The sequence below is a fragment of the Clarias gariepinus genome, chromosome 5 (assembly GCF_024256425.1).
Source record: "Clarias gariepinus isolate MV-2021 ecotype Netherlands chromosome 5, CGAR_prim_01v2, whole genome shotgun sequence".
Lineage (NCBI taxonomy): Eukaryota > Metazoa > Chordata > Actinopteri > Siluriformes > Clariidae > Clarias > Clarias gariepinus.
The window spans coordinates 19,681,570-19,709,536 of record NC_071104.1 but is presented as its reverse complement, the minus strand read 5'-3'; the positions used below and the strand labels follow the sequence as shown (position 1 = coordinate 19,709,536).

Sequence of the window (27,967 nt, the reverse complement as noted above, 5' to 3'; positions counted from 1 at the left end):
GATCTACTAGGGCCATTTGCTCATTACAAAATATCATTTAATGCTATTCAAGTCTAGGTTTCCTGTTTTTTAACAATTTAAATCATTGAGTTGAGACCGTTCTAATGTTTAGACATACTCACTGTGTAATCACATTACAAAATGCACTATTTATTAGTACTAAGTGAGATCTTAGTCTTCTCCATGAGACTGAAAGACTACGTCTGTGTCAGTAATCTACACAGTGTGGCTCATATCTCAGTGTTCCCAACATCACCATGTGTTATGTTATGTTTTTGTACATACAGTGGATATAACAAAGCATAGAAATGCCCATAAAACTGCAGATTTTGTGATGGAAAAATTAAACCCAGTATAAATCCTGTCAGATCATTTTTCACTTTTAATTTGGTTTGCAACGTTATTACTGCACTTCCTGTCGAAAAATGCTTCCAATCTGTCAAAATACCGAGCAATCTATGGTACATAGCCCTCCTCAATTCACGTCACAGGATTTTGATAGAATGGGCCATTTCAAAACATTTTTATTTTAAAGACATTCTTTGTCGGTCTGGATTTGTGTTTTGGGTTCCTTCCCTCATCACAGAGACCTGTCAAAAATAAATATTCACAGCCTGGTGCTGCTGCCCACATGACTTTTCTTTGCTGTCTTGTTTTTGTGGTAAAGATATCTTTTATCTTTGAGAATTTTGTCAAAACAGTTGTGGTTTGGTCTGATCACAACCTAACACACTTTGCCACATGGGTTACATAAGTTTTTTATTCTGTAAAGCTGCTTTGCGACAATGACCACTGTTAGAAGTGGTATACAGTATAAATAAAACTGACTTTAATTTAAATTATCTTCAATTTTAGTGAGAAAGAGCTTCCCTCTACGGTTTTGGTACATTAAGGGAGTGATAAGTACTTGTAATACATTCCTTTAAATGGTGTGCCCCTTTTAAAGTTTAAAGTTTTCTTGTCCTGTCTTTAGTTTTGGTGCAACATTGTGTTCTTAATGTCACTTTTGTGCCCTATTTCCTCCAATTGTTGATGATGGGATTCATAGCATTCCATTGTCCTTTTAAAAAAATACTTGTACTCCTCTCTAGACTAAAACCTTTGAACTATATGATTTTGTTCATTTTTTTGCAAGCTCTCTTCAGACTGTGGCTACAACATTTGGATGAAACCAATTTATTAAGAAATCGTACAGAGACAGGTAATCTTTATTTTGTGGTAAATCTAAAAGACTTAATTGATCACTGGTGTGTGATAATTACTTTTTAGAATGAGTTTATATGTGATAGGTTAAATGCCGAAAGCACTTATTTTCCTCTTAGATACTGTTGTTTGCTATATCAAATTTAAGGTGGTAAAATTTGTTTCATCTGGGTGGACTGTGTTACATCACAAAACCCTGCAGTGGCATGTAGAATTTTTATGTCCTCTGTACTGTATGTCCTGTTCCTGAGCCCACCATATAAACAAATGTCATACACCGAGATTGATCTGGAATTGTGCGCTCTAAATATGTGCAATAGGGTCTTGACACGATGCCTGTACCTCAAATTTTTCTGACAAACACTTTACAAATATAATTAAAGCAAGTGTGCCACAATCTTTACCCACTGGTTGTAACCAGTGCAAGGGAGAATGCAAGGAACTATACTTCAGAAAAGGAATAATCTGATATCTGTCTGGATACTAAGCAAATCAGGTTCTGTGGTGCGAGTCGTTGCTGTATCCACCTGGAGAGCCACGGCTGCGGTGTGGTTTGTATGTGTCCTGGTATGGGTCAGTATAGTCTTCTTCCACCAGCGGCCACTGCTCTCTGCTCTTCTGCTGACGCTCTGTGTTGTGGTAGTTTTCAGCTGAAGTCATCAGACTGCGCCTCTCAATTGGAGAATGCTCGCTGGAATGATTCCTGTTCCTGTTTCTTTGGCTCTGTGGAGAAAAGTGTAAATGCTTCCTATTTGACCCATGCCATTTGCTACTTAAATTCTGTTGTTTTTTTCTAACATCAATTTAACCATCACTTACTTAAAACTGTTTGCAACAGTATCAAATCATGACCGTAGCATTATAATATTTATCTGTATTTTCTTTGCCTTCATGCTATTATTTTGTCTCTTTTTTTTGTTATTTGCAAATGAAAAAAGAACCTTTTATATTCAGATGCTGCACATACAGTATGTCCACTAAAAATAATAAAGAGTAAGTGTATTACACAGAATTGGTCTCTGTCTTATATTCTTATAGACTATTCTTATAGTCTTCATTGTGTAAACAATCTGGAACATTAGGAAGCCTTCAGCACTGCAGAAAGCTAATATAGTTAACTATGGATAACGTTAGAAATAAATATTGTTATTTATCTATGCAATGTGCAATTGAACTGAACATGTACTTTCTAATGTAGGAGTAATCAATTAGATTTGACATGTAGACAAATTCTTGAGAGCATATGTGACCCAACACATCAGGCCCAATTTTGGGTGATTAGAATTATGCATATTTTATCATATTCCTGGTTCAACAAGTTCTATTTTAATGCCAGATTTATTACTGTATCATGTCCAGTTGCTGTAATATGGCCGGTGCAAGTTTATATACATATATATATATATATAATTTTATATTAAGTGGCTTTGAAAAAAATAAAACCTATTTTTAAAATATTTAGATAAGAAAGAAATGTATGATGGAGAATAAGTTGTTTATCAGTAAATTTGAACATTTGCTACATTTCAGCTACAACACAAAATTAACCTGTGAGACTTATTATATTTTGAGTCAAAAATATTGTTCGTGCCATTACATATTAATCCTCAGTTCTTGCTTCTCACTCTGGAACTTTTTGACATTTTTACATGGGTGTTTATTATTTCTCTGTTCTGTTTTCTGTTTCATTAAGTGGGGTTTAAGCTCTGGACTTTTTTCACAGTTCTTTGTTTTGCATCTTTTTGTATCTTTCTGTTCTGTTCCTACTCTATTTTATTTAGTTCTGTTCACAGTGCTGTTTCCTGTTTCTTGTGTTTATGGTTTGTTTAATTAAAATCTAAATCTGCACTTATACTGTGATTGCAACTCACGTTTTCTGGCACTATACTAATGAGATAGAAAAGCAAACAGTGATTTGTTTTAACACCAGTTCAAGAATCTCACTTTATGCTAACAGGCAGGATGAAACTGTAATCTTCTCCTCAACTCTATGTGTTTCATCATTACCATGATCAAAAGCCCTTCTTATGTTTTTAATAGACCTTTTCCCCCTATTGGCTGACCTGCAGAGTAGAGATGGCTGTGGGGTAGGATGTGAGAGCAGTGGAGCCCAGATTGCGTCCCAGTAGAGGGTTAAGTGGCGTACTTAGCGACGTGTGTGTTGCCCGCCAGTAGGCCTCCAGGTACTCGGCAAGGTGTTCACATGCATCCTCTAGCTGGTTTTCGTCCAAAATAATGTCAAACATTTCCTGTTTGGGGGAAACATATTCTGAGTTACAACCATGGACAATAGACATGAATGTTTAAGAGGGATGCAGAAAAAAACATGACCCTTGTGTTCTGCTTTGTGTGTTGATACTGACTGGAGGACACTGAGCCAATTTGTCTGCAGCCACCAACTGTACATTGAGGTGCTTGCTTTGTGATTTCCCACGTGATTTGATCAACCTCTGTAAGACCTGTAAGCACAGAGGAAACTGAATAAAAAGGATTGTAATGTATTACAAGACTGGTTTAGCCAGAGCATTAAGGGAGGCTGAAACAAAAACAATAAAGATTTTTATTTATTAATTAATTTAGTAATACTAATATCAACCAATATAAAAAAAATAGAATCAACTAAGCTATAAACCGAATCATACTATTGAGCATACTGGTATATAGCTAGCTACTTTTCACCAGGCTCAGGTGGTTGAGGCTCTAAATTGTTGGCGGTAGGGTCTGGGGTTTGAAACCTGTCACCATTGGGCTTTCACAGTTGGGACCTTTGGCAAGGCCCTTAACCCTATGTCTACAAAAAAAAAAATCACTTTGCCACTGCCAGTCTCAAAGCCTCGATGAAAATGGAGGAGGGTTAGGCATCGAGCTAGCGACCTGGCACAGTAAAAACCACTATTACTATAGAAACGACCGCCACAAGATACTGTATGCTCATCACAAGAGGAGAAAAAACAGTGTTACGTGGCAATGCACACCTGAACAGACTGCATCAACCAGAAGAGGGCAGCAACACATCAACTGCTATACTAAAATAACAGGATGATCTTTATTATTTTTTAAAGATTTAAAGACTTAATCTGGCTAGAAAGGAACTTAAAAATTTTCTTACCTTGGGAGAAGACACCTTGACATGCACAATAATGGGTGCTAATGAGGTCTTAATGAGCTGGGCTGGGTGGTTGATTGTGTCAGCATCCAGAACAACTAGCTGAAGAGATCTAGCCAGCTCAAAGATTCTCTCAATCTCACTCTGGACTTCCGCTAGTGTAAAGAAAAAAAAGAAGAAGGAAAAAAAGGCTTTCAATTAAAGATCATGCCACAAATTTATTACCCATACCTTCTTTGTAACTTGTATTTGGGAGGTGAATTATTTCGTAGTAACACTAGCGTTAACAATGTAAAAGCATGGTAACATGTAGTTTGTGTTAGGCACAGCACCTTAGAAGGGTTAAGAAGTGTCAAGTAAAATATGCATCTATTAAAGTGTTAAATTAAAAATGTATGATAGCTGCTTAAAACTACATCAAGAATAACAAGCAAAGCACGGAAACTAAAACATACCTAAATTTGACCGAGTGTTGGATCTTTCAATAATGGCTCTCTTGCTTGGGTTGTTCAGCACAGATCTCTTTGCTAATGAGATGTCTGCTGTCACTCTTGTAATAGATATCCTGTATTTCACAACACAAAGTCATACTGTGAAAAGAATGGCTGGAAAATGTGTCTCGCTCCAACACAGACATCAAACATGGCCTCGCCCAAAATAGCCTAGACGGGAAAGTAAAAGCCTTCTCACCTGCCATCAAACCTGTGCTTCAGGAAGTCAAAAAGGGCTTTTTGCATCATATCTGTCACCTGAACACAAACCCATGGGAAAGTCGGAATCCAATAAGAAGAGATGAAAGAGAGAGACAGAGATAGACACAGGGAAGGAGAGGAAGACAATAAAAGGAAAGTCAATAGTCATTGATTAGTCACAGTATAGAATTACAAAGTCGGATAAGAGAAAGCCGAAACAGATTAAATGTAAGCCCAACATTCAAAGAATATAGTCTTTAATATGAAGCTTCGTTTTCTTTATCTTGCCCATGAGTCCATAACTGAAAACCAAAACATTCATTAAATGTCACGCTTTTGCAAAAGCTATGTTTACTCTTCGGAGTCTCATACAAGCATTTAATATAGAAGGTTATAAAATAAAAGTAAAAATAAAATACAACTTACTTAGCAAATATTTTTATTTTTCTGCCTAATATATAAATGTAAATCTTGTTCGATCCTCATCCAACAGGCTTCAGGTCTACATTTACACTGCCTGGTAGCTAATTAATAATTAGTCAGTGCCATTGCTGTACTGAGATGGTCCATCGATAATATTTGGTTAAATGTCATTTTATTGTGGTCTTTATCTTTATCACAGCAGATAGGCAATTAACAATTACATATCCATGTAGCATATCTTTTCAAGAAATCAGACGGACCTTATCAAATATGATTATTTATAGTGCACTGTACATACTTGTCAGGCCACTGACAAGTTTATTTTCACTTCCCTAAGGTAAAAAATAAATTAGTCATACAGGGCTAATCCTGTAATCTATCATCTATCATTATACCGTAAGCCACTATGCTATTTGAATACGATAAATATTTAATAAATAATTTTACTTCTTCTTAAATGTGATGATGATAGCCCAGTTAATGCAAAGGTTTATGTTTTTCATGACACATCATTCGTCTTACTAAGCTCATGAAATAATTTCTACCCTTTTAATACATAGAATCTTTTAAAACCTAGGGACAAAACACCTTTTGAACACATGTCTATTCGTGTAAAAAATAAAAGATTATTAACAAAAAATATTTTTTAATTACAACAAATAAATGGTCAGAATAAAAACAAATCTTACAGAGTGTGAGAACACATTTTTCAAGAAAGGCATTTCACTTTTCTCTTCCCTGTTACTTATTATTGATTTTGCACTATGCTTTTTCTGTTTCACTCTCAACCTTTTCTGATGATATGAAGGGCTAACTAAGGCAAATATATTGCTGTCATAGTGATATTAGGGACTGATTTTCTCTGCATATAATTTCAAAACATGCTCCACTTTTGAGACTATGGCACGCTGTACCCAGAAGGTTGTTGCCTTGGCAACCCAATGTGGAGAAGATGATGGGTATTCAGTGAGGACCCAGGTTACATCTCCCTCTGTGCTTGAAGAGAGACAGTCTGCTTCTTCTGGGATCTCTTTAGCACATGTAAATATACATATAAATAAGCAATTCTCAAAATGGTCCCTACCTCATATCCCTTTAGTGAAGGACCAACCAGAACCACTGGCCTCATGGAAGGAACAACATCATATGGAGGAATATGCTCAGCCTACAACATTACACATGACACTATATTACAAATATATACTGCATAATATACTGCACCTTATTAATAGGTGTGAACGGCATCGACAACCAAGGACAGGCTACAGAGCAAATAAATAAATAAGCATTTTTTATTTTTCTAACTGAAATTATAATAAATAATTACTTACCATTTTTGGCTTCTGTTTACCTGTTAAAAGGGGAAATGTTAAGAATTGTAAAATTTAAAAAACAAAACCATTACAACTACCACTGTTTACTATCAACTATCAGTGTTATGTCTGCTGTTAACATTTCGATTGTATATAGAACAAATGCTTGAATACCAGCATGCACTCCTCTTACCTGCAGATGGAGGATTAGTTTTGAAGGTGCCAGACACCATCTCTCCAAGGCTGGACGAGGAATTTCCGCTGGACTTCCTGCAAAATGCCATATAAAGCTTGTGATTTTAAATTACAAGAAAAAAAGGGACATTTTTATAATATCATAATTATTATTTTTTGTTATGAATTATTTTAAAAGCTTTAGTTCTCAATTCTGATTGTTTAGAAGCTTCACAGCTCTAACAGTAAGCATTCTGCCTGATGCCATATACTGTGGTAATTATTATTGTTATAATACAGAGTAATTTCTATAGTAACATACTCTGCATACACTGCATGCTCTACATAAAACATGTATAAATTTGGATATGACGAGGTTGTTTCTTAAGTGACATTTGTTTATCTTTTAGGAAAGGTGTCTCAGAACTTGGCAATATTCAAGCTGCTCCTTTAGAATTGAGGACTTTCCTGTTTTCTGTAACACACCAAGCTGCTGTTTTCTTCATGAGATGTTGATCACCAGTTAGGTATTTATAGCTGTTATAACGTAAGTGATAATGAAAGCTTGTTTCTCAGATCGTTCCTCATGCATTAATCAATATATTACTTGTTTCACAGCATTATGTGTAAGCATATATATATATATCCTGACAAATTCCTGTGATACAAAAGAAATAAAACACGTTACAATATATTCACAATAATTTACAGATGGCAGCAGTAACACTGGTCTAGGCCAGTTTTTTTAAATAATTCTGCCTCTATAATTTATTTAAAATTAAGATTCTATTGAAATATGCTTGAAATTAAGTAAATGTAATTAAAATGAAGGAGATAAAAGGTCTGGAGTTCATTCCAAAAGTTGACTTTGCATGTGGTAGCTGTTTAATGGGAACTCTATATATATGCAGTCCAAAAATGTGTACTGTACTTTCTCCAAGAAGGAACATTCTGGGGATTTAGGTGTATCATTGTCTCAAGCAAGTCTACAATCAATAGAAGGAAAGGCTTATGATCCAATGCATACCATTTTTGTCACAGTCCAATTATAACAATAAGTATATTGTATTGTGGTTGTTTTCTTTTTACAGATTTTATTCAGATATTTATTTTATTTAGATTTATTCTATTTTATTTACTTTTATTTAATATTGTTTTTGTGTCTCTGTGTCTTTGTGTGTTATGGCAGTCATCACATAAGCAATTTCCTGCGGGATCAATAAAGTTTTCTGATTCTGAAATACTTATGGAGCCAACCGTTATGTGAAATAACATTTGGACATTTTGTCCTTGACTTGAGAACATTTAACTTTTTTTTTTTAATTAAGTAATTGTTTAAGGTTCTCCAAAGCTACCTAACAATTATTATCAAAACCAGAGTAAAATTAAATTCTGGACATAGCTGCTTGAACCAAACACATCCAAATTGTTTAAATAAATGAATTTCTTTGGGGAAGAGGAGATTTTAAAAGGCCACATTTAACCCAGTGTGGTATTCCTGCTTTTATTAAGTTAAATCAAGATGAACATATTCCTATTTGAAGAGGTGAAGTATGACTAATGTATGACTCAGAGCACAGCGTATCACAGATGTTGACAGAAAACCGTGTAAGCCAGGATCCAATTACGCATTTCATGCGTCATAACAATCAGCATCCATTTTGATGTTCCTTATTGTTCAATAATGTTAAAAAAAATTTTTTTTACATGTACAGTTACTCGTATATGTTTAAAAATATTACTACAGATGTAATGTTCCTGAACTATAAGGGTTTAGTGGTATAAAATGAATAAACAACAGTGACCAGGCCAGCACCTAATGAACCTGATGTAACTTCTTACCACAAAAAAATATGCTTTTTTGAACATCAAACATACACAACCATCATCACCAAAATATATAGACACGATCCTACTGGTCATTTGCTAAGTTGAATTTACTCAAACATAAATAAAACTAAATTAATTGCACACTCCTCCCAGCAAAGGCACCTTAGAATAAAGTCTTACCCATGAAAGCGTCCCCTCTTCTGCTCCTGCTGAAGACGGATATTCTCCAGTTTTAAAGGGCTGGGGATAAAACCAATGTCACACCCTTCCTTTACCAATCGCCCAATCCACCAATCATTGTTGTACTTCTGTGGAACACATGCAGAGAATGGTTGGTAAAAGATGGTTACGGTAAAATCATTAGCATTATATGGTACCTTTATATCCTTCTATCATTTTAGCTTTACCTCCTTAATGTGAAGAAAGTCTTTAGTGTCAAAGGAAATGGCAGTTCCAGCAACAGGAACATCTTCATCCAGAGCACCACAGTAACTGACATTCGTCTTCACGGCAAAGGCCACTGCTTTGGCCTATAATACACACAACCCCTCTCAATTATGTTTTGTTTTGAAAGGTATGAATGTGAATGGAAATCTATTTCAGATACAATTATGTGTAGGCCAAAATGACTCAACACTGATGTAGTGGATATATTTATTGTGCGACCTTAGCCCTGTCCAGCTGCACCATGGCCTGTTGCTCTCTCTCATGGCGGCCACCCTGCTCTTCATCCAGAGACACATCTGAGTCAGACGGCCTGCTCGTGTAGGAATCAGCTGAACCCTGTAAATATGATAACACAACTATAGTCACCTTACAAGTCCTATAATTCTGTAGCACTTTTTAGAGGTATAGCCAATGCAAAAGTGTTTTCTTTCAATTAACAGAACTACAGAAAATGTTAATTAGTTTGTAAGTGAATTCTGTTTTTAAAATTTAAAACTAATTAGATGTCTGCTGCATTTAATTCAATTGCATTCATATAAGCTCTTTATTGAATAATTCATTTGAAATCTACTTTAGCTTTACCAAGTTATCTTTTTGTCATTGATGTGCATTTGAATGTGTGCATTTGAATTCTGGCATATGAAAAGACAGAATAAGCAGCTTTGTCTGAACTGTATATGAGATCTTCTGCCTTGCTAAATATATGTCTCTTTACTCATTAGGGGAAAGGCACTAAAGGAAACAACAGCTCAAGGCTTTGATGCTCTAATCAAAGCCGACAAACTCCTTGAAGGCTGATTGAGCCTCCCAGTCTGGTCTGTAATAAACACGTATTTCCTCCTCCCAAGCTTTTTTGTAAAGAATGAATAGATGCAACAAATTATGTTTTAAATTTTAATACTTATAAATACTTGTCTGTGGACAGACACAAAAACTTACTATAATCAAACATCTAACAGACATAAAATACTGATGTGACCCCATACTGGAGGCACTTGAGTAAGTAGACCATTAAGAAGAATTCAACAAAAAAGAAAAGACTATACTAAAGGTAACCATAAAAACTTAACTATAAACAGTGTTCTGGTATTTTTGGTGTTTTTATTTTATAGCTCGGGAAACTTGTATTGTATTGTCACCAACATGATTATGGGTAGAAGGTAGTACATATGGATGACATCATTAGCTATAGAGGCCAGGACATCACTATGCAGTTGTTTGTGTCAGCAGGATGAAGCATACTGAGGGAGTTCAACAGGAAATGTTTACAATATTGTTTGCCTGGGGTTATCACTCTACTATAACTGGTGGTCCTTGATTTCACACTCCTTCAGAGTTTGCCAAGTGTGTTGGTGGTAAGTTTGGTTCTTGATTCTGTTGGCCCTCTTGAAGACCATGGTGTGAGATATGTCACAATGATACTGGAAAGACTGGCCCTGAGATTGTGTGGACTGTCTTGACCATGTGCTACAGAAACAGATCAGTTTTAAAGCAAGATGTAAGAACAACATTTGATTGTGTACGTTTTTTTTTTTTTTTAAGAATGACATATAACAGGCCATGTTTCCTTTTTGCTTGTTCATGCAATAACTTGTTGATCTGGCATCATGCTACTGATTCTCCATCCTAAAGGCTATCTGGTCACTTCCAATGATTTGTTTAATGATTGCAGTATCTTCAGAAAATGATGTGATAGTGATTTTTTTATTGGGAGGTTTAGGACACAGCTCAAAACTCTAGGGGCAACATATGCTAGGAATTTATTTACAGAATATTATATAACAGCAGTGTTCTTTAAGCTTCAATTAGAGTCTCGATAGACTCTATACAGGTTCTATACAGTTGATCACTGTAACACCATTATAATAATAACATATACATATCCATCTGGAAGTACTAGAAGAGCAAAGCCAATTCCTTTTTTTTCTGAATACTTAAGACACCTAAGATCAAATAATGAATATCATATAATAGATTAATTTAATTGGCACCTTATGTGGCGGACCACCCAATTTTTAGGAGAGAAAACATACAGGAACAGTTAATATTAACATAAATTAAAATAAATAGACATAACCATATACATAACTATTTGATCACTATTGTGTTGTTTATCCTTCTTAACAACAAATGTAGTCTTCACTGGTGAAATCAAGGGCTCAAACCAAAAGTTCCACACATTAAAAGCTATAAATTGATATATACTTATATTTATAGAAAAGCTATATATTATTAATATATTTATTTATTATAGCTATATTTATATAAAAGCTATATATTGATAACATATTTTGGTTATTAAAACTATATTTATATAAAAGCTATATATTGATAATATATTAAAATTATTGATAATAAATAATTATATTATATTTAAATATATTAAAAAATTTTAATAAGTGACTTGAATTAATAAGTGCCACTTCTTCTAGATGTAAATGTCCAGGAATTAAAAAATAAAACAAATTATAAAATTCTAATCTACCATCTCAGATTCTTCTTTTAATCTTAAACCCAAATGTCTTCATGATGTAACACAAACAAAAATAATTTGTCTTATCATTCTACCTGTTTTAAGGGTAAATATACCGTATATCCCAGAGTAATAAATGTCATTTATTATCATGCTAACTTAGCATAATTAAACTTATTTACTAAAATTCAACTCGTAATAAAAATCCAGCAAAGTTAAAATCTGCATCATATTAAAGAGGATATCACAAGAAAATCATGCCCAACCAAGCCCAGAAAGGTCAGGTGAACAATAAAAACAACTAAATATATATGTTACTATAATAATATAAATATGTAGTGTTTTGTCTACTGACAGGCATTGCTCAAGCTCTTGATTAAACTATATTATTTCTTGTCATCACCTCATTTTCATTCTCATTCCCACAGTCCCCAGCTTATTATCTAATCTTAATAAGCCTGTAGATAAGCTACAGGTCTCTCTTTTCAAATTAATTACAGTAACTATTTTCATTTCTTTGTGAGAAAATAAAGTAAATATTTTGGCAAAGAAAGAGCCTTTAGGGGCCCCTTGTGGTTTGGGTAAAGGTTTAAAAAAAATTAATTAACATTCATATTCTAGAAGTGTATTCTAGAGAGACATCAGCTATTACTGCACATAGAGACAGAAGAAACACAACATATAATGTGATAATGAATTATTTCATTAGAAGATGCAAATTCTGCTGCCTTGCACTATTACAACATTTGTGGGTCAGTGATTTGACCGCATTCTGTAAATCCTGACCTTAGTATTATCAGTTTCAATTTGGATTAACAATAAATCGAACATAGAACCTTACCATACTAAGGTCACAACTTAGCTAAGGATAACTCTCAGAATCCAGAAGCTGATTAATTATTTAATATGACCTTCACCCACCACTTAAAGCATACCAGAATTGTATTTCCTACTTCTTTTTCCTACTTCTTTCTGTTTGTGTTCTGCAGCAAATACAAAAACCGACAGTGGATTTTTAGCCCCTACATGAAATCCAAATAACTGATCCCGAAAAATCCTGTTTAAACAAAAGCTGCAGTCAGTCTCAATGGTACAGGCTGACAGTAGAGTTAATTATTATGGGTGCTGACTTGTAACAGCATGGCCAGCCTATCAGCTTAGTGTTCGCAGAATGTGCTGTCAGCCGAGCTCTCTACTTTGGAACGCTACACTCAATGGGCAGCTGGGTTTCTTCCACTGTGGTGCCAACTCAGCGCTACTGTGGGATGGACTGGAAAGTAATGGAGAATAGTGCATGGCTCAATATTTACCCAACAGATGACAGCACAGTCTCTGTACAAATGCCTGCCAGAATGTTTCTCCAGCTTGGGCCACCATCTACTACACATACAGCCTAATGGCACAGAGTGTTCAGAAATGGTTGATAATGCAAAACAGTCTGGGCTAACAAGAAATCTGCCTAACACTGACAACATATTTCTTCAATAAATTTGAACTTTTACACATCGACACCATGTTCATATCCAATCAGGACCTATAATGAGCTCTTTAAAGCTTAAGTAAAGCAGAATTTTAAGGCCATCCTTGCACATGATACAGAATTTCTTGTGAAATGACATGGGTTTAAACATCTGTTGAACTTCTATTTCACTTTTGTGTAAAAATAATACCCATTCTATGTTTAGTGCTTTTTTGATTACATACTCTAGATATGCACATACTTCCGGACATCAGATCAGCATACAAAAGTACAGTATGGATATATGAAGATTTTTGTTTAATAATTGATAGTGCATTTTATAAAGACAGTATTGCAATATGTTCTTATAATTCACTATATCATTGCACTGTAATTACCAGTAATGCATTGAAAATGATACTCAGGATGATCTTAATGGAACAACACTCATCACTGATTAACCATCGTTTTATGCGAATAGGCTGCTGTACACAGTTATGACTAGTGGTGATATTAGATGGAAAGATGAACTCTAATGTTAGGGTTGAACAATTCATCATATCACAAAGTCTTATTGATGACATAATGAGCATAATACAGCGCAAATTATTACACGATCCACCATGACAAATACACACACAGCTGTATTCATGACTTCTAATTTGGTAAGTGCTTCAGTTCCATAATGCCTTACTGCACACATTCTCAATCTTGGTCCTGGAGTACACCTGATTTACAATTTCATGTGTTTACCGTGGTCTGTCACCCACATAAATTCAGGAAATTTAAAAATTAGCTAATTCATTAAATCACATAGGTTTGATTTTATTTCTTTTTTTTTTTAGTGAAATTGTGTCGATTATTATATATCGACTTTTCATTTCTCTCCTAAATTAATTTTTTAATCGCATGGCGTGACTCACTGATAGGATGGAGAAAACTACAGTCTAGGCTAAAAAGTAATCAGCATCAGCCCCACTTCTCCATGCCATTATATGTATTTTTCTTATTGGTATTGATAGTGCAGTTAGTATACTCCAAAAATTCAAAAATCTACTTTAAGACATTGGTTAATCCCTGCTATGGATGTCATGATACTTAGTAACTAATTAAAGCCCATTCTACTTTGAGTCCTTAAACCTGAAAGAACCAAAGACAGAATAAAACACTGAACTGTATAATGGCTTAACTTTGTTGGCATTCATCACAATGTAATGCATGAGGGCATTGCATTGTTGATTGCAGTAGATTATGAAATGCAATAACTTAAAGACATGACTATCCCATCCCAGCATGCAGTATTGAGGAGGCACTACCCAGGTCAAAATACCAAAAGAGATTCTGACTGATCAAGTGCCATGTACCCTCCTTAATCTGTAGAGTGTCTGCCGAGCCTTTGATACCATTTAAGTAAATTGGGAGGATTGTACTGTAACTTCACAGAGTAAACATAAAATTTAGCATGTTGATAACCTGAAAGCAAACCTCTATAACCTGTTGCAGGTAACACAGGAAAATTTGCTACAGGTGCAAGAACATCAATCCTGGATGTATAATAGGGGTATAATAGATTAAGTGCCTATATTCCTACCAACATTAAGTTACAAATTACTTGAACATCTCACTCTCCTAAAACCTACAGAGAGCATGTTGGCCATGCTCTCTAGGGAAGGGATGGTGCACTCGCACTCCCACATCAATCATATCCAGTAATGGTTTGTGAGCTCATGCAAGCATAAAGGAATTAGAACCAGCTTGCCTTGGAGTGTGTTATGCCCCTTCCTAATGCTGCATGAGCAGTAGTTAAAAAAGATGCGGTTGGCAGCGGCACGTGTGTCGGAGGAAGCATGGTTTAGCATACACGCTCCCTGGTCGGTGTAGTAGGATGTGGGAGTGCCCTAACAAGTTGGGTGGGGGTTGCACAACTATTTTAGGGAGAAGATCAGGGAAAAAACATGGAGAGAACTCTTGAGAGGGAGATCTGGGACTTAAGACCACCATCCCAGTGCTGAAGCACTTCACTGGTACCAAGGGACTGAATGTTTCTGAAAAACAACCTCATATCATAATCTTCCTAAACCAAAATTTACACTTGGCACAAAACAGTCAGACTAGTACTGTTTTCCTGGCAACCGCCAAACCCAGACTTATTCATCACATTGTTAAATAGAGAAGCATGATTCCACAGAAAATGTCCCCACTGCTCTAGAGTCCAGTGGCGGCATGCTTTACACCACTGCATTGGTGATTCAAGGCTTGGATGCAGATGCTTGGCCATGGAAACCCATTCTATTCAGCTCTCTACGCACCGTTCTTAAGCTAATCTGAAGGCCACATGAAGTTTGGAGGTCTGTTGCCATTGACTCTGCAACTGCCGACTTCTGTTCACTATACGTCTCAGCATCTGCTGACCCCGTTCTGTGATTTTACGTGGCCTACCTCTTTACAGCTGAGTTGCTGTCGTTTTTTTTTTCAATTGCATTCACTTTTTTATAATACCACTAACAGTTGACTGTGGAATATTTAGTAATGAAGAAATTTCATGACTAGACTTATTGCAAGAAGGTGACCACGCTAGAATTCACTGAGGTCATGAGAGTGACCCATTTAAAAAAAATGTTTGTAGAAGCGGTCTGCATGACTAGTTGCTAGATTTTATACCCCCATAACCAAGAAGGTGACTTTAAAACCTGAATTTAATGATTTAGATGGGTGAGTCAATATTTTTGGCACTACTTTTGATACTGTACAACAGTATCTGTTTTTGTTGGTGTTTCAGGGTGAGTGTAAGACACAAAGCACTGACAACTACATGCTGCTCTAAGCCTCCCTCCTATGGCCTTACTTCCATACAAATACAAGAGATCGCCACAAAATTAAAGATATATGCAACATAATTTTAATAGATCTGATTATACATTAATCAGATTAAAGAGCACTCTAGAGCTTAGAGTGCATTAGATTAAAATAAAAAATAACATTTAGCACACAAAAATGTAGCAAAACTTTTTTGTCTTACTTTTGAAAACCACTTATGTGGGACAAGACACACCCACACACACACGCACACACGCACACACACAATATTATCAAGCCATGCTAGGAGAGAAGGGACTTGGAAGTGTAAGACCACACTCTCAACTTATCTCACCAAATGTCAGGTGTGGCTCCACTCTGTCCCAAACCATCATATCAGTGAGACAGTCAGTACTAAAAGCACTTAGTGCCCAAAACATGTCTGGATCTTTGACCCACCATTCCTTGAATCCCAAAGGGAAACAGATCAATATGTAACAGTGATGTTATATTTTCTTACATTTTTAACCTCGCGCTATTTAACATTAGGCATGACACCAATGTTGTGCTTCTGTTTGAGACTAAAATGCCCGTATACACTATAGTAATAAAACAAGTTACTTTCTTGGTATCTGTCTGTGAAATAAAAGAAGATACAGCATTATCCGCTCCACTGGTATGACTGAAATTGTATAATTAAGTACAACTATTTTAGTCCTTATTCTTAAAATAGAGATAAGGGAGCACTGATATGCCAACATGAAAAAATTATTTATAAGAAATATAGATAGTGCAGAGATTGTTCTGCTTAGTTGCATTTACATTTATAGTCCACAACAGAAGAATAGAGAAAAGCTGGCACAATTAGTGATTAACAGAGCGTGGGGCCATGATAAGACTGGCTAGACTCCAGCTGGCAGCTGAATTGTACCTACTTTATAAATTTACTAATTAGATTCTGTACATCTTTACCAGAAAAAGTCTTAATGTTATACAGGCTGACTGGCTGAAAAGTGCATTATTCGAGCTGCTATTTGTAAAGGCAGCACTTTTTTCTCCACTAAATCAGTGTCAATACATTGGATAGGTTACTTTAGAAAGAAACCAAATAGCTGCCTTTTTAATCATGATAACATACTTTTAAGATTTTGTAAACAGAACTGGGATGTTGTTTTAATATCACACTTTGCACCACTTTAGTTGTGATGGTTTAATGGAAATGAAGGATACGTACATTACACTGGAGAATACGCAATCTGACATCTCTTATTTGCAAAGTTCACCTGTTGTTTGACACAAAAACTACCCAAATAAAATGACACACTTGTACAGCTAGAAGGGATTAAAGGCACAACTACAATTATCCCCCAGATGACTCTTCCAGTAGCTTTTATACTGTGACTGGGGATTTATGCTCATTCAGCCACAAGTGATGCAGTGAGGTCAAGTGGAGATCTTGGCCAAGAAGAACATCATGAAGTTTGCGCACAGTCAGCGTTCCAGTTCATCCCAAAAGTGCTCCACAAAAAAAATCTTCCACAGCAGCCTTGACAAACCATGCTTTTATGGATTGTGCTTTGTGCACGGGGTCCTTGTTATGCTGAAACATACAGTATTTGAGCTCCTATTGCTTTAGTAAAGGTAAATTGGATGTGAATATGAAGTCATCCTAGACCGCCAACTTTACGACCACGGTTTGAGGAGCAGCTGTATACAGATTTGATAGTCAGATGTCTACAAACATTTGGCCATATAGTACAGATAAGAAAACAGACAACCCTCCAAGGAGCTATTAGTAGTGTAGATGAGTCAGGCTGGATGTGCTGCTTTTAGCTTTGGTGTGATTATCTAATGATAAGAAGGCAAACCTGCAGACAGTGAAAATGTGTACGGTAAATAAATTGTGAGCATGTGGTAAATGTCATCAGTCAGTGAAACTGTGATAATGGTTAGCTTTGTATGAAAGAAAGCATTTTCTTGTTTGCTATTTTTCTGATGTTAACCCTTATACCTACAGTACATGTAACTGCTATCACAGAACTCTAATACAATCATCCTACACTATCTAAACTGTAAGCACAAGCCCTGAACGGAGGTTTGAAATCTTATGGCTTGTATTTGATTAGTGGATTTCTCTGTCATTTATCTAAACATCCCAAGTGGATTTTATCTTCTGGGCATATTAATAAGGACTATATGCTTTTATGCCTAATTGATTACGGACCATAATGTAGCACGCTCTAAAACTCACAGTGAATAAGAAAGATCAGCACAATGTGTGAAACATTGTTTCTTTACATGCACTTCCTACTTACAAACATACAAGTGGCAAAATACGAGTGATAGTCTCAGAAATCCACTTATTAACGCAGAAGCCACAACAGACATGTTGTGTAGTGAGTGGCTGTTCACTGACATGGAATAACAGGCTGCTGTTTCACGGCCCTCCCCCAGGTCCCTCATTACACACAGGCTCCAAGGAAGAGAGAATGCAATTCATGGAGGAAATGAGCAGGTGTCACTGACACACAATCACAAAACACACAAGTCTTTCTCTACCATCTGATACAGTATCTGGATGCTGCATATCTTATCAGCTTAAGCTACTTCTATATCAGCTACTTCTGTGTATGTATTTGTTGACTGATATGTACATATAGGAAGACATCAAGCACTCTGAACATTGAACTCGCTTATATACAAACAGCATGATACTGTATATACAGATCCATGTGTGTCCCTCTTACTTACCGCCTCCGAGTCTTCAAAGCCATGCAGGTACAAATTGTCATACATGGAGGTCTGATATTCCCAAAAGTACTTCTTGTTTAAAAGGTTAATGGGTGGACTGCAATCCTTGTCTCAACAGAAAGACCACCAAAGCAAAAGTCGGTGGTCTTGGTCTTCTTTTAAAACGCTGCTGTCACACAGATGTTTTCCTGAGCATCGGGTCTGAGCCTGCACTTCATATAAGGCAGAGAGTATCTCCCAAGAGGCAGCAGAGACCTCACATTTTATCAGCCTTGCACATACAGTGTAGAAGAGTGGAGCTTTTCTCAAATCACAAGCTGATGGCAATGCAGGGGGAGGAGGGGGGTGTTAGCTGCTGATTGGCTGGCACCAGCTCCAGTCACATTGGCCAAGTGTTCTCTCTTCCCTTGGTGGTGAATAATAGGGATAGAGAAGGGAAAGGGTCTCCAACCATCCTCTATTAAACCACTGGGGTATGTTTTCTTTTTTTCTCACCCTTTCTATTTTTTGCCTTCTCTTTCTTTCCTTGTTTCGACACTCCCGCCTTTTCTTTATATTCTATCTCTCCTAGTCTTGCTGAGATATGATGCAAGGACGCACCGCACAATATGCCATTTTCTCAAAAGCAGAAAAAGCTCCTTTTTTCCAACCACCAATATTTCTATTAGTTCAAACCTGTAGCTCATGAGAGATATGTGCGGTGAAAATAAAATGAAGGCTTTAACTAATTTTGAACCCCAACTGCTAAAAGTGCTGCTTTGTGTAGAATGTTTAACTGAATAATTTAGGGGCAATGATATAATACCTATCTCAGGCACTAAATTAAAAATTACGCTCACATTTGGCTCTCCGTATCTGCAGGATTTGACAATGTAGCTACCCATCCATCCTTCAATTATCTATAAAGCTTATACTGTGTATGGCTGCAGGAGTAACTTAAGACATAAGGAAAGGTACACAGTACAAGACTAAATGATTGGCCGTGGCTATCTTATAGGGAGCAGCAAAAATAACTTATTTATTATACTTTATTGGTTTTAAGAGAAGTGAGTAGATTTGTCATAACACACACACACACACACACACACACACACACATATACCTGTATATATACATATACATATATATACTCAGCAAAAAAAGAAACGTCCCTTTTTTCAGGACTGTGTATTTGAACAATAATGTTGTAAAAGTCGAAATAACTTTACAGATCTTCATTGTAAAGGGTTTAAACAATGTTTTCCATGCATGTTCAATTAACCATAATTAATTAATTAACATGCACCTGTGGAATGGTCGTTAAGGTCACAGTTCTAAAAACGCAGGACACTAAAGAGACTTATCTACTGACTGTGAAAAACACCCAAAGAAAGATGCCCAGGGTCCCTGCTCATCTGCGTGAACGTGCATTAGGCATTCTGCAGGGAGGCATGAGGACTGCTGATGTGGCTAGGGCAATAAATCGCCATGTCCGCACCGTGAGACGCCTAAGACAGCGCTACAGGGAGACAGGAAGGACAGCTGATCATCCTCGCAGTGAAAGACCACGTGTAACAACACCTGCACAGGATCGGTACATCCGAATATCACACCTGCATGACAGGTACAGGATGGCCACAACAACTGCCCGAGTCACACCAGGAACACACAATCCCTCCATCAGTGCTCAGACTGTCCGCAATAGGCAGTCCATGAGGAGGAGATGCACTGCAGTACTTCAAGCAGCTGGTGGCCACACCAGATACTGACTGGTACTTTTGATTTTGAGCCTCCTGTCTGTCATTCCATCCATTTATGTAGGAACCTAGAATCCAGCTAGTGACCGTGGAGGCCAGTGGTGACCACTGGATTTATTTCCATTTGTACAACTATGGTAGGACCTCCGGTCAACATTCACACGCACAATTCACTCACTATGGGAAATTTGGAAACATCATTTAGCCTTATCTGCAAGTTGTTGGACTGTGAAAGGAAACGGGAATACTGAAAGGAAACCCACCAAGCTCGAGGAGAACATGCAAACTCCATGCACACAGACCCGACGTGGAAATTGAACCCAGGACCTTAAGGTGCAAGTTGACGAGGTTGCACACAAAACCTTTTCAATTACAGCTTGGTGAAGGTAATAAAAAATGTTACAACCAGTGTACGATGCATCTGTCACTTAGGTAGTTGATGACAGAGCTTTATTATAACAATTTATGACTGCTGGCTCCAATGAAGGTTTTTTTCTTTCTTGGGTTAGGCAATTTCCAAAAATCCACAGAATGCATGTAGTTCATTCATGGCAGCTGCTATTTTGCCCAGCAGGTGGCTCATTATGGATGTGTCACTGTTTGCTGTGTAATGAGGTCACTCACACTCGCATTACGCAAAAAAAAGTTCAAAGATTGAAGACGAAGGGTATGAACAGTAGATATCTAGTGTACAGTATACATATTCATATAGGACATATTACCCATATATTAGAAAATTTGTGTCCAAATGTGAAAAAAAAAAAGATTGTGTGCATGTATGTGTGTGAAAATTCCTAAATGGTTAATGCCACACTTGTTTGTGGTAATATACAGAGGCAAAATGGAAAGAACTTATCTTTGTTCCAACATTTATGGGCCTGGCTGTCTTTACTATTTGGTTTTATATGTTCAATGTTTCACTTTCATACAAACATATTAATATAAACTTCAGGATTATTTGTCTAGGGGAAAAAGCAATATTTAGTTTTGAATGTCAGAATATTTTTTATCATTTAATCTAGCCATGTAATGGAGGTTTTATTGGTGTCATATAATTATGAGCAAATACATACTCTACTGGAATCTCAGCTGATAATTACTGCATTACTCTCTGGAGGTGGAACAGCCAGTGGAACACAGCAGCCCTCTACTGTTCAACAGTGAAACTGCATATTGGATGCTTCTTCAGGACCACAGTCGTACAGTGCACAAGGCACATTACCTATAAAGCTGCATTTATGGAGAAAATATTTTCCCATTAAAAACAGAACACTGCTGGATTAAATTTTATCTTAACATACTGGATAGCTGTTGGGCCTCTGTTCTTGTCAATAAGAAAAAATTCAGTTCTTTTTACAGTGGTCTTGCAAAATCAGTTTGTACAGTAGTTTTGTTTGTAAAGACATTGCACCTGCATATTTTTCTTGAAGAATCTACACTATACTCATTTGAATCATGTTAAGGATTATTAAAATATGGTAATGTTAAAACAATTTTTATAAAATGGCAAATCACCTGTTACTTCCCACCTAGTGTACTTCTTAAATATATTTAGAAATGAAAGTGAACATACTGTAAGCACACTTGTAGTGAACACAGACAAACTTGCTATATAGTTCTCTTTCAGTGAAAACTTTCATTGTTAATTGGAAATCTATTTATACAACTTTCATTTAATATAATCTTGCGTTCAAGATATGGTGCATACAGACATCAAAGGGCTCAGTTATGATTATAATTTAAATATCTAAAACCTTGTACATTAAACTTAATTTAATGAACAGAACTTTTTTACAGACCCACAGCTTCATGAATTTCATCACATTTCTGTCAATTAAATCCTAAAAATTTTATTATTCCATAAGCTGCATTTTAAGTAACAAATTGCATTCTTAGTATAAGTTAAATCAAACTCATTATGCATTTTATTAGTTTGCCAAAAATAATCATGATTATATTGAAGAAATGTTAACTGTAGTGTGCTCATGAACTGAAACACTATTTATCTAAAAAATAGATTAAACAGCTCAGCCATGTAGTGCACAGCTTGTGAACTAATGTCTTAACGCAGTCACTCATGACCAATAATATTAGGTTAACAAAGTGTATTACACATGGTAGTAATGAAATTGTGACTTTCGGCTTTAACAGAGAACAGAACAGAGATAAAGAAAAAAATGTCAATTAATCAAATGTTTCTACATTGATTAGCCATAACATTAAAACCACTGAAAGGTGGCATAAATAACATTGACTATCTTGTTACAATAACACTTGTCAGGGGGTGTAATATATTAGGGCACCCAAGGGTCACTGATGTGTGTGTGGAATGAAGGCTAGTCCATTTGGTCCTTTTTTGTGGAATCACTGTGATGCTCTGGGCAACGTTCTGCTGGAAAACTTTTGGCAAAAAAAAAAGTCAGATCCACAGAGAGTCCGATGGACAGAGAGTCCACTACAATATTAGGCAGGTGATTTCATAGTTATGGCTGTAGTTGTATATACAGTAGTTATGTCTATTATACAGGCTTAAATTAAAGGTTAATAACATCTATCACTAATCATACAATAATAAAAGGCAATTAGGCTTAAACTGCTGACATACAAATATTTTACAGTAATTTAGATGTGGGATTTGGACCACAATAAGATATACATTAAAATATACTACTTTTTTTTCTCTAAAACATTTTTTTTTCAAATGCAAATTTTTTTAATAAAAGGTTTTGTGAGAATGGTGTGTATAAAATGTCACATACAATGTCTATCAAAAAATAAATAAATACTTACATTTTTAAAGCAAAACGAAAAAAAGATCCGTTTAAAAAAACCTGTCCTTGTCAATTATATAGTTGTGACTGTACTTCAGCGCAGTGGAGATCTGACTAGTTTCCATGGCTGCAGCTGAGTGCCTGAGTCATATTCCTTTACTGAGGTATTTCGTCTGCGTCAACATGGGGCCCTGCAACTCTTTTGTAACAATTATATGAGTGGGCTTACGTTGACAGAAAAAAGAAACAGACTAAACATACAGTACTGCTCCATTTATCACACAGGAGAAGCCAATTACTTATATACTTACTTAATATATATATACTGTATATATACTAAAATAGTTAAGTATGTAATTGGTATCAACCATGGTTCATTAAAAATAAATCAGAAACCCTAACGAAAACCTAATGGACAAAGTCAAATGATTAATGTTTGCAGATGGTATGCGCTGTTTTTACTTCAGTGCTAAAATAAAACTTGCAAGCTACTCAAAATAGGAGGTTCTCAAGGTGCAAAGGGACCTATTATTCACACACATACTGTCACACTCATGCATCACGCAGATGTTCTCTGTATTAACCCAAAACTTACAGTATAATGCTAAATAAAAATATGAGGAAAGCAATTAGTAAACCCATATGTACAAATGAATAAATAAGTACACTAATAAGCCATAACATTACAACACAAAACATTAAGACCAATATGGTGTAGGGTCCCTGTGTGCCACCGCGGCAGCTCTGACTTCGTAAATGACTCTACAAGAACTCTGAGGTGTTATGTGGTGTCTGGCACCAGGATATTGGCAGTGGATCCTTTGAGGGCGGTGTGTTGGGTGGCAAATCCTTTGGTTGGATCGACTTGTTTGTCCGTTGCATCTAATTGGGAGACTTTGGAGAGTCGAGAGGATGTGTCAGCAGTGTTGGGCCCCATGCGCATTGGGCTGTGGTGCACAGCGTATTTAGGTGTATTTCTGTCAAAGCCCACATTAACCTTTTCTGTCTGGTTGTGCTGCATTAGCTTCTCTGTAAGATCAATCTGAAAAGACTAGTCTTTTGTCATGGGCAAGGGTGAGCCTGGGGTGTACATGATCGTGTCACCAGTGTACTGTTACATAATTCATAAATGTTAACGTGTTAATGTTATGGCTGATCGGTGTATATCACCCACAGAACATGAAAATAAAAAGGTAAGCTGTATAGCTATACATTAATCTGTACAGCAGCCTTACATTTAAAGGTTACCCCGAGTAGCCTTTTTTCTGTACCCATGGCAACTGATGCATTTACTATAGCAGGCTCATCATATCATAATGCCTTTACAAAGAACATTTGCATTTGTCAAAGAGCTGCATAGAGATCTTTAAAAAGCTGCCTGCTTTGCATGAAAGATGCATGAGGGATGGTGGACTCAGAGACTTCTGTACCTAAGCAAACTGACAGACATTATGCCTGTTATTTCCCTCAGGAGCATTTTAAACTCCATCAGCCTCTTCCAGCTTAAACACTACCATAACAAGTGTTAATGCAACTGACACCATACCATATTTAACACTAAACAAACTTTGAACTCAATCATAAGAGCTTGTGAGAATGTCATTCCTATGGATGTACTGTATCAATACTGTCAAATGGTATAAAGGAATTGTTAAAGTTATTTACAACAATATGTCTTAATAAAGGAATCATAGTTGCGTTGTCTTATTTAAAAATATACTCAATGTCCAAAGAAACTTATAATACATGTTTTGCTTAAGTGCTATAATATAGCAATAGAATATAGCAATGCAGTACGCTTCTTGAGTGCAATCATCTACATTCAGTAGAAAGAGAAAACAATAACCTACACACCCATTACTGACCTACTTCACTGCTCTTTTATTCTTCACACCTATGTGAGTTATTACGCTTAGATTCATAGTCAGGTTTACTCAGTGGTGTGCTGATAAAGTCTGGCCAATAACAGAGACCGTCATTAAAATATTAGTGCAGTGCAATTATTGTAAAAGAGAAGCTTTTCGGTTATAATTTCATCATTCTCACATCCTTATTAGCGAGACGTCTATTATTGTTGCATTGGAAGTCTGCTAAATATCCTACTATCTTCCAGTGGCTTAAAGATGTCATGTTTTTTTTTAACCTCGAAAAAATTTAATATACGTTAAGAGGATGTACAGCCAAATGTTTCCACGATTGGCAATCATTTATTTCTTATTTTACTAGTCTAGAAGTATTGCCTAATTAAACGTATACCTGTTACGGTTATATTTATGTAATATGTTTGGGGGTTGTGTTTAACCGTGTGGGACGGCAGGTAGGGTGGCAGGTTGTTTGGGGGCCATTATTATGGTAGTTTCATAATTTATTCACTTATATCTTCATTAGGGCAGGGGTGGCTTAGTGGTAGGTGCTTTGCCTGCCATGGCCTAATTGCCAGCCATTGGATGCAGTGCCGTTCCCAAGCCCGGATAAAATGGGAGGGTTGCGTCAGGAAGGGCATCCGGTGTAAAACCTGTGCCAAGCTTGGTGCGGACCAAGTGTCCGCTGTAGCGACCCCTTGCTGGGAGCAGACGAAAAAATAACAACAACAACATTCGATTATCTTCATTAACCACTTTATCCTGGTCAGTGCACACACATTCACAATTTAACATGGCCAGGCCACCTAGCACATTTTAAAGAGCAGGGAGAAAATCAGAGGACATAGAGGAAACCCAGAAAGACAACAACTGAAGTTCAGAAAATACTGAACTCAGGCAAAAAAATAAATTAATAAAAAAAAAAAAACAGTTTGTACTCTTGTTTGTCACTGCCATTTCAAACCAACTGCATGGTACAGACAGAAAGCATGTTGAAATCGTACGATGATATAATTAGTAGATGTTTAGTAGACAGTGGGATTCTCATGCTAAATATTCCTACCTGGCGGAGAATAAAGCTTGTGGAAGTAGTGCTGCCATCGGACCGCTTAAGACGGCTGCGGCGGGAATAGGTTCCTCTGTTGATCTGCAGCAGGAATACAGGCCATTCATCACTCTCCCTGGTTTAGTTATAACAAGGGCACCTTCACACATCCCTCCCTCTCTTCCCCAACAAACATGTATATATACACACACACACACACACACAGCCCTACACCCTGGCAAAAAACCATAAGCTGCTGAAACGTGCTGTCACTCAATTGTATATTTTGTTGTAATAGGTTTACTCACAACATTCATTAGCATTTTCAATATGAAAAGTACACAGCGTATTTATTCTATGGAGATTATTTAAACTGTTTGCAGCTACATTTCATAGTGTCTTCCGCTAAAAACTCTATTAAAGCGTTCATGCATTTTATAAACTTAAATACAAAGAAAACAAATAGCTGTGTTTTGATGCATCAAGGGCGTTAAATGAGAACGTGCCAAATAGATGCAAAAGCTCAGGAAAATGTGTCACATCGTCTCCAAGGATTTGAATGCTGCAGTGGCAAACAGACGGCAGGATGATGTCTCTATATGGCTAAACTCTCCTTTAGGCTGGAGATAAAATGCAGTCTGCTCAGCCTACACATCACACATGCACATTAATAAATACTAATCATATTATTAAACATAGGTAACATATAGTCCAACAAGCTCGATTGATGGATGCACTTTCAGAACAAACAGGTCTTAAATTGTGCTTTTCCATGTCATGCATTTACAGTATATATTTATATTAAATACCTTTAGAGTTGTACTACGCAAACTGACTTTAGTTTATTTTACACAATATGCACATTTCCAGCGGAAACAGAGACATATTAGGCACAAAAGACAGCATCTTCCTCGTGAAAAGCTGAGTATTATTCACAGCTGAGTTTGGATGCATGAATGGGTGAATTTATTTTAAAATGAATAGAAAAGTAATACTATACTTGAACATTTAAATCCAGGGGAAAATGTCTTTCCTGCTGTAATCAGCTTGTTTAATGAATTGTGAAACACTTAATGTGAGTAAAGCTTAAGGACACACATACACACACACACACACACACACACACACACACATACACACACACAAGGGATGTAAATGGTATAAGTTTCATAATTATGGAGAATATTGAGCAGATTCATTCATAATGGACGACAGTAATATATGTTTAAAAGAGAACTTTTTCAAAAGACAATATTAAGGCACATCTGGAAAAAGAACTGACCCCGAGACAATATGAATGCACATCTGGAAAGAACTGACCCCGAGACAATATGAATGCACATCTGGAAAGAACTGACCCCGAGACAATATGAATGCACATCTGGAAAGAACTGACCCAACACACACACACACACACACACACACACACAGGTAGACTACCCCCCGAGACGCTTCGCAAAGCAGCACCTATTCGAATAGCAGAATTGTAATCAGAAAGCAGTGTTACCGAACCGGTCCACCCCCGCGCAGCGCTCCGTACAGCCTGTCCTCCTTTACCTGAAAGACGGCTTTAGCGGCTCCGTCGTTTGTCCCGTGTCGAGTGTAGATGTGTCGGGACATTTGGGCCAGTTCGTCGCTCCACGGAGGAGGCTGTCTCTCTCTGCCGCTGCACTCATACTGAGGAGAAAGATGCACGCTGGCCTCCAGCCTTACTGTACCTACAGCTATTTACACAACGAGAAACGAGAGAGAGGAGCTCGGCTACCGCGCGCGCGCTTCCTGTTTCACTGAGTAAAACACGGTGTGTGCGTGTGTGTACAGTGGCGCGCGCGCTCGCCTCTATATCGCCCAACGGGCTCCTGCGTCATCAGCTAAAGGTCACGCAG

The 27,967-nt window shown here is 36.8% G+C and overlaps 1 protein-coding gene across 2 annotated transcripts; it reads right to left on the bottom strand.

Moving 5' to 3' along the window:
* Positions 1 to 618: 618 nt before the first annotated feature.
* cacnb4a (calcium channel, voltage-dependent, beta 4a subunit) lies at positions 619 to 27,831 on the bottom strand. 2 transcript variants are annotated; one of them, XM_053496744.1, is made up of 14 exons: positions 27,639 to 27,831; positions 26,100 to 26,183; positions 9,408 to 9,524; positions 9,149 to 9,271; positions 8,922 to 9,049; positions 6,931 to 7,007; positions 6,756 to 6,775; positions 6,509 to 6,589; positions 5,000 to 5,058; positions 4,765 to 4,874; positions 4,313 to 4,464; positions 3,567 to 3,662; positions 3,267 to 3,452; positions 619 to 1,926 (listed from the first exon to the last, which is right to left on the bottom strand). In XM_053496744.1, the coding sequence occupies exons 1-14, from the start codon at positions 27,699 to 27,701 to the stop codon at positions 1,696 to 1,698; spliced, it is 1,527 nt and encodes a 508-aa protein (XP_053352719.1). In that variant the 5' UTR covers positions 27,702 to 27,831; the 3' UTR covers positions 619 to 1,695. The 2 variants fall into 2 exon arrangements, with proteins under 2 accessions (XP_053352719.1, XP_053352720.1); XM_053496745.1 differs by lacking the exons at positions 26,100 to 26,183; positions 27,639 to 27,831 and adding an exon at positions 18,668 to 18,942.
* Between the last annotated feature and the right edge of the window lie 136 nt (positions 27,832 to 27,967).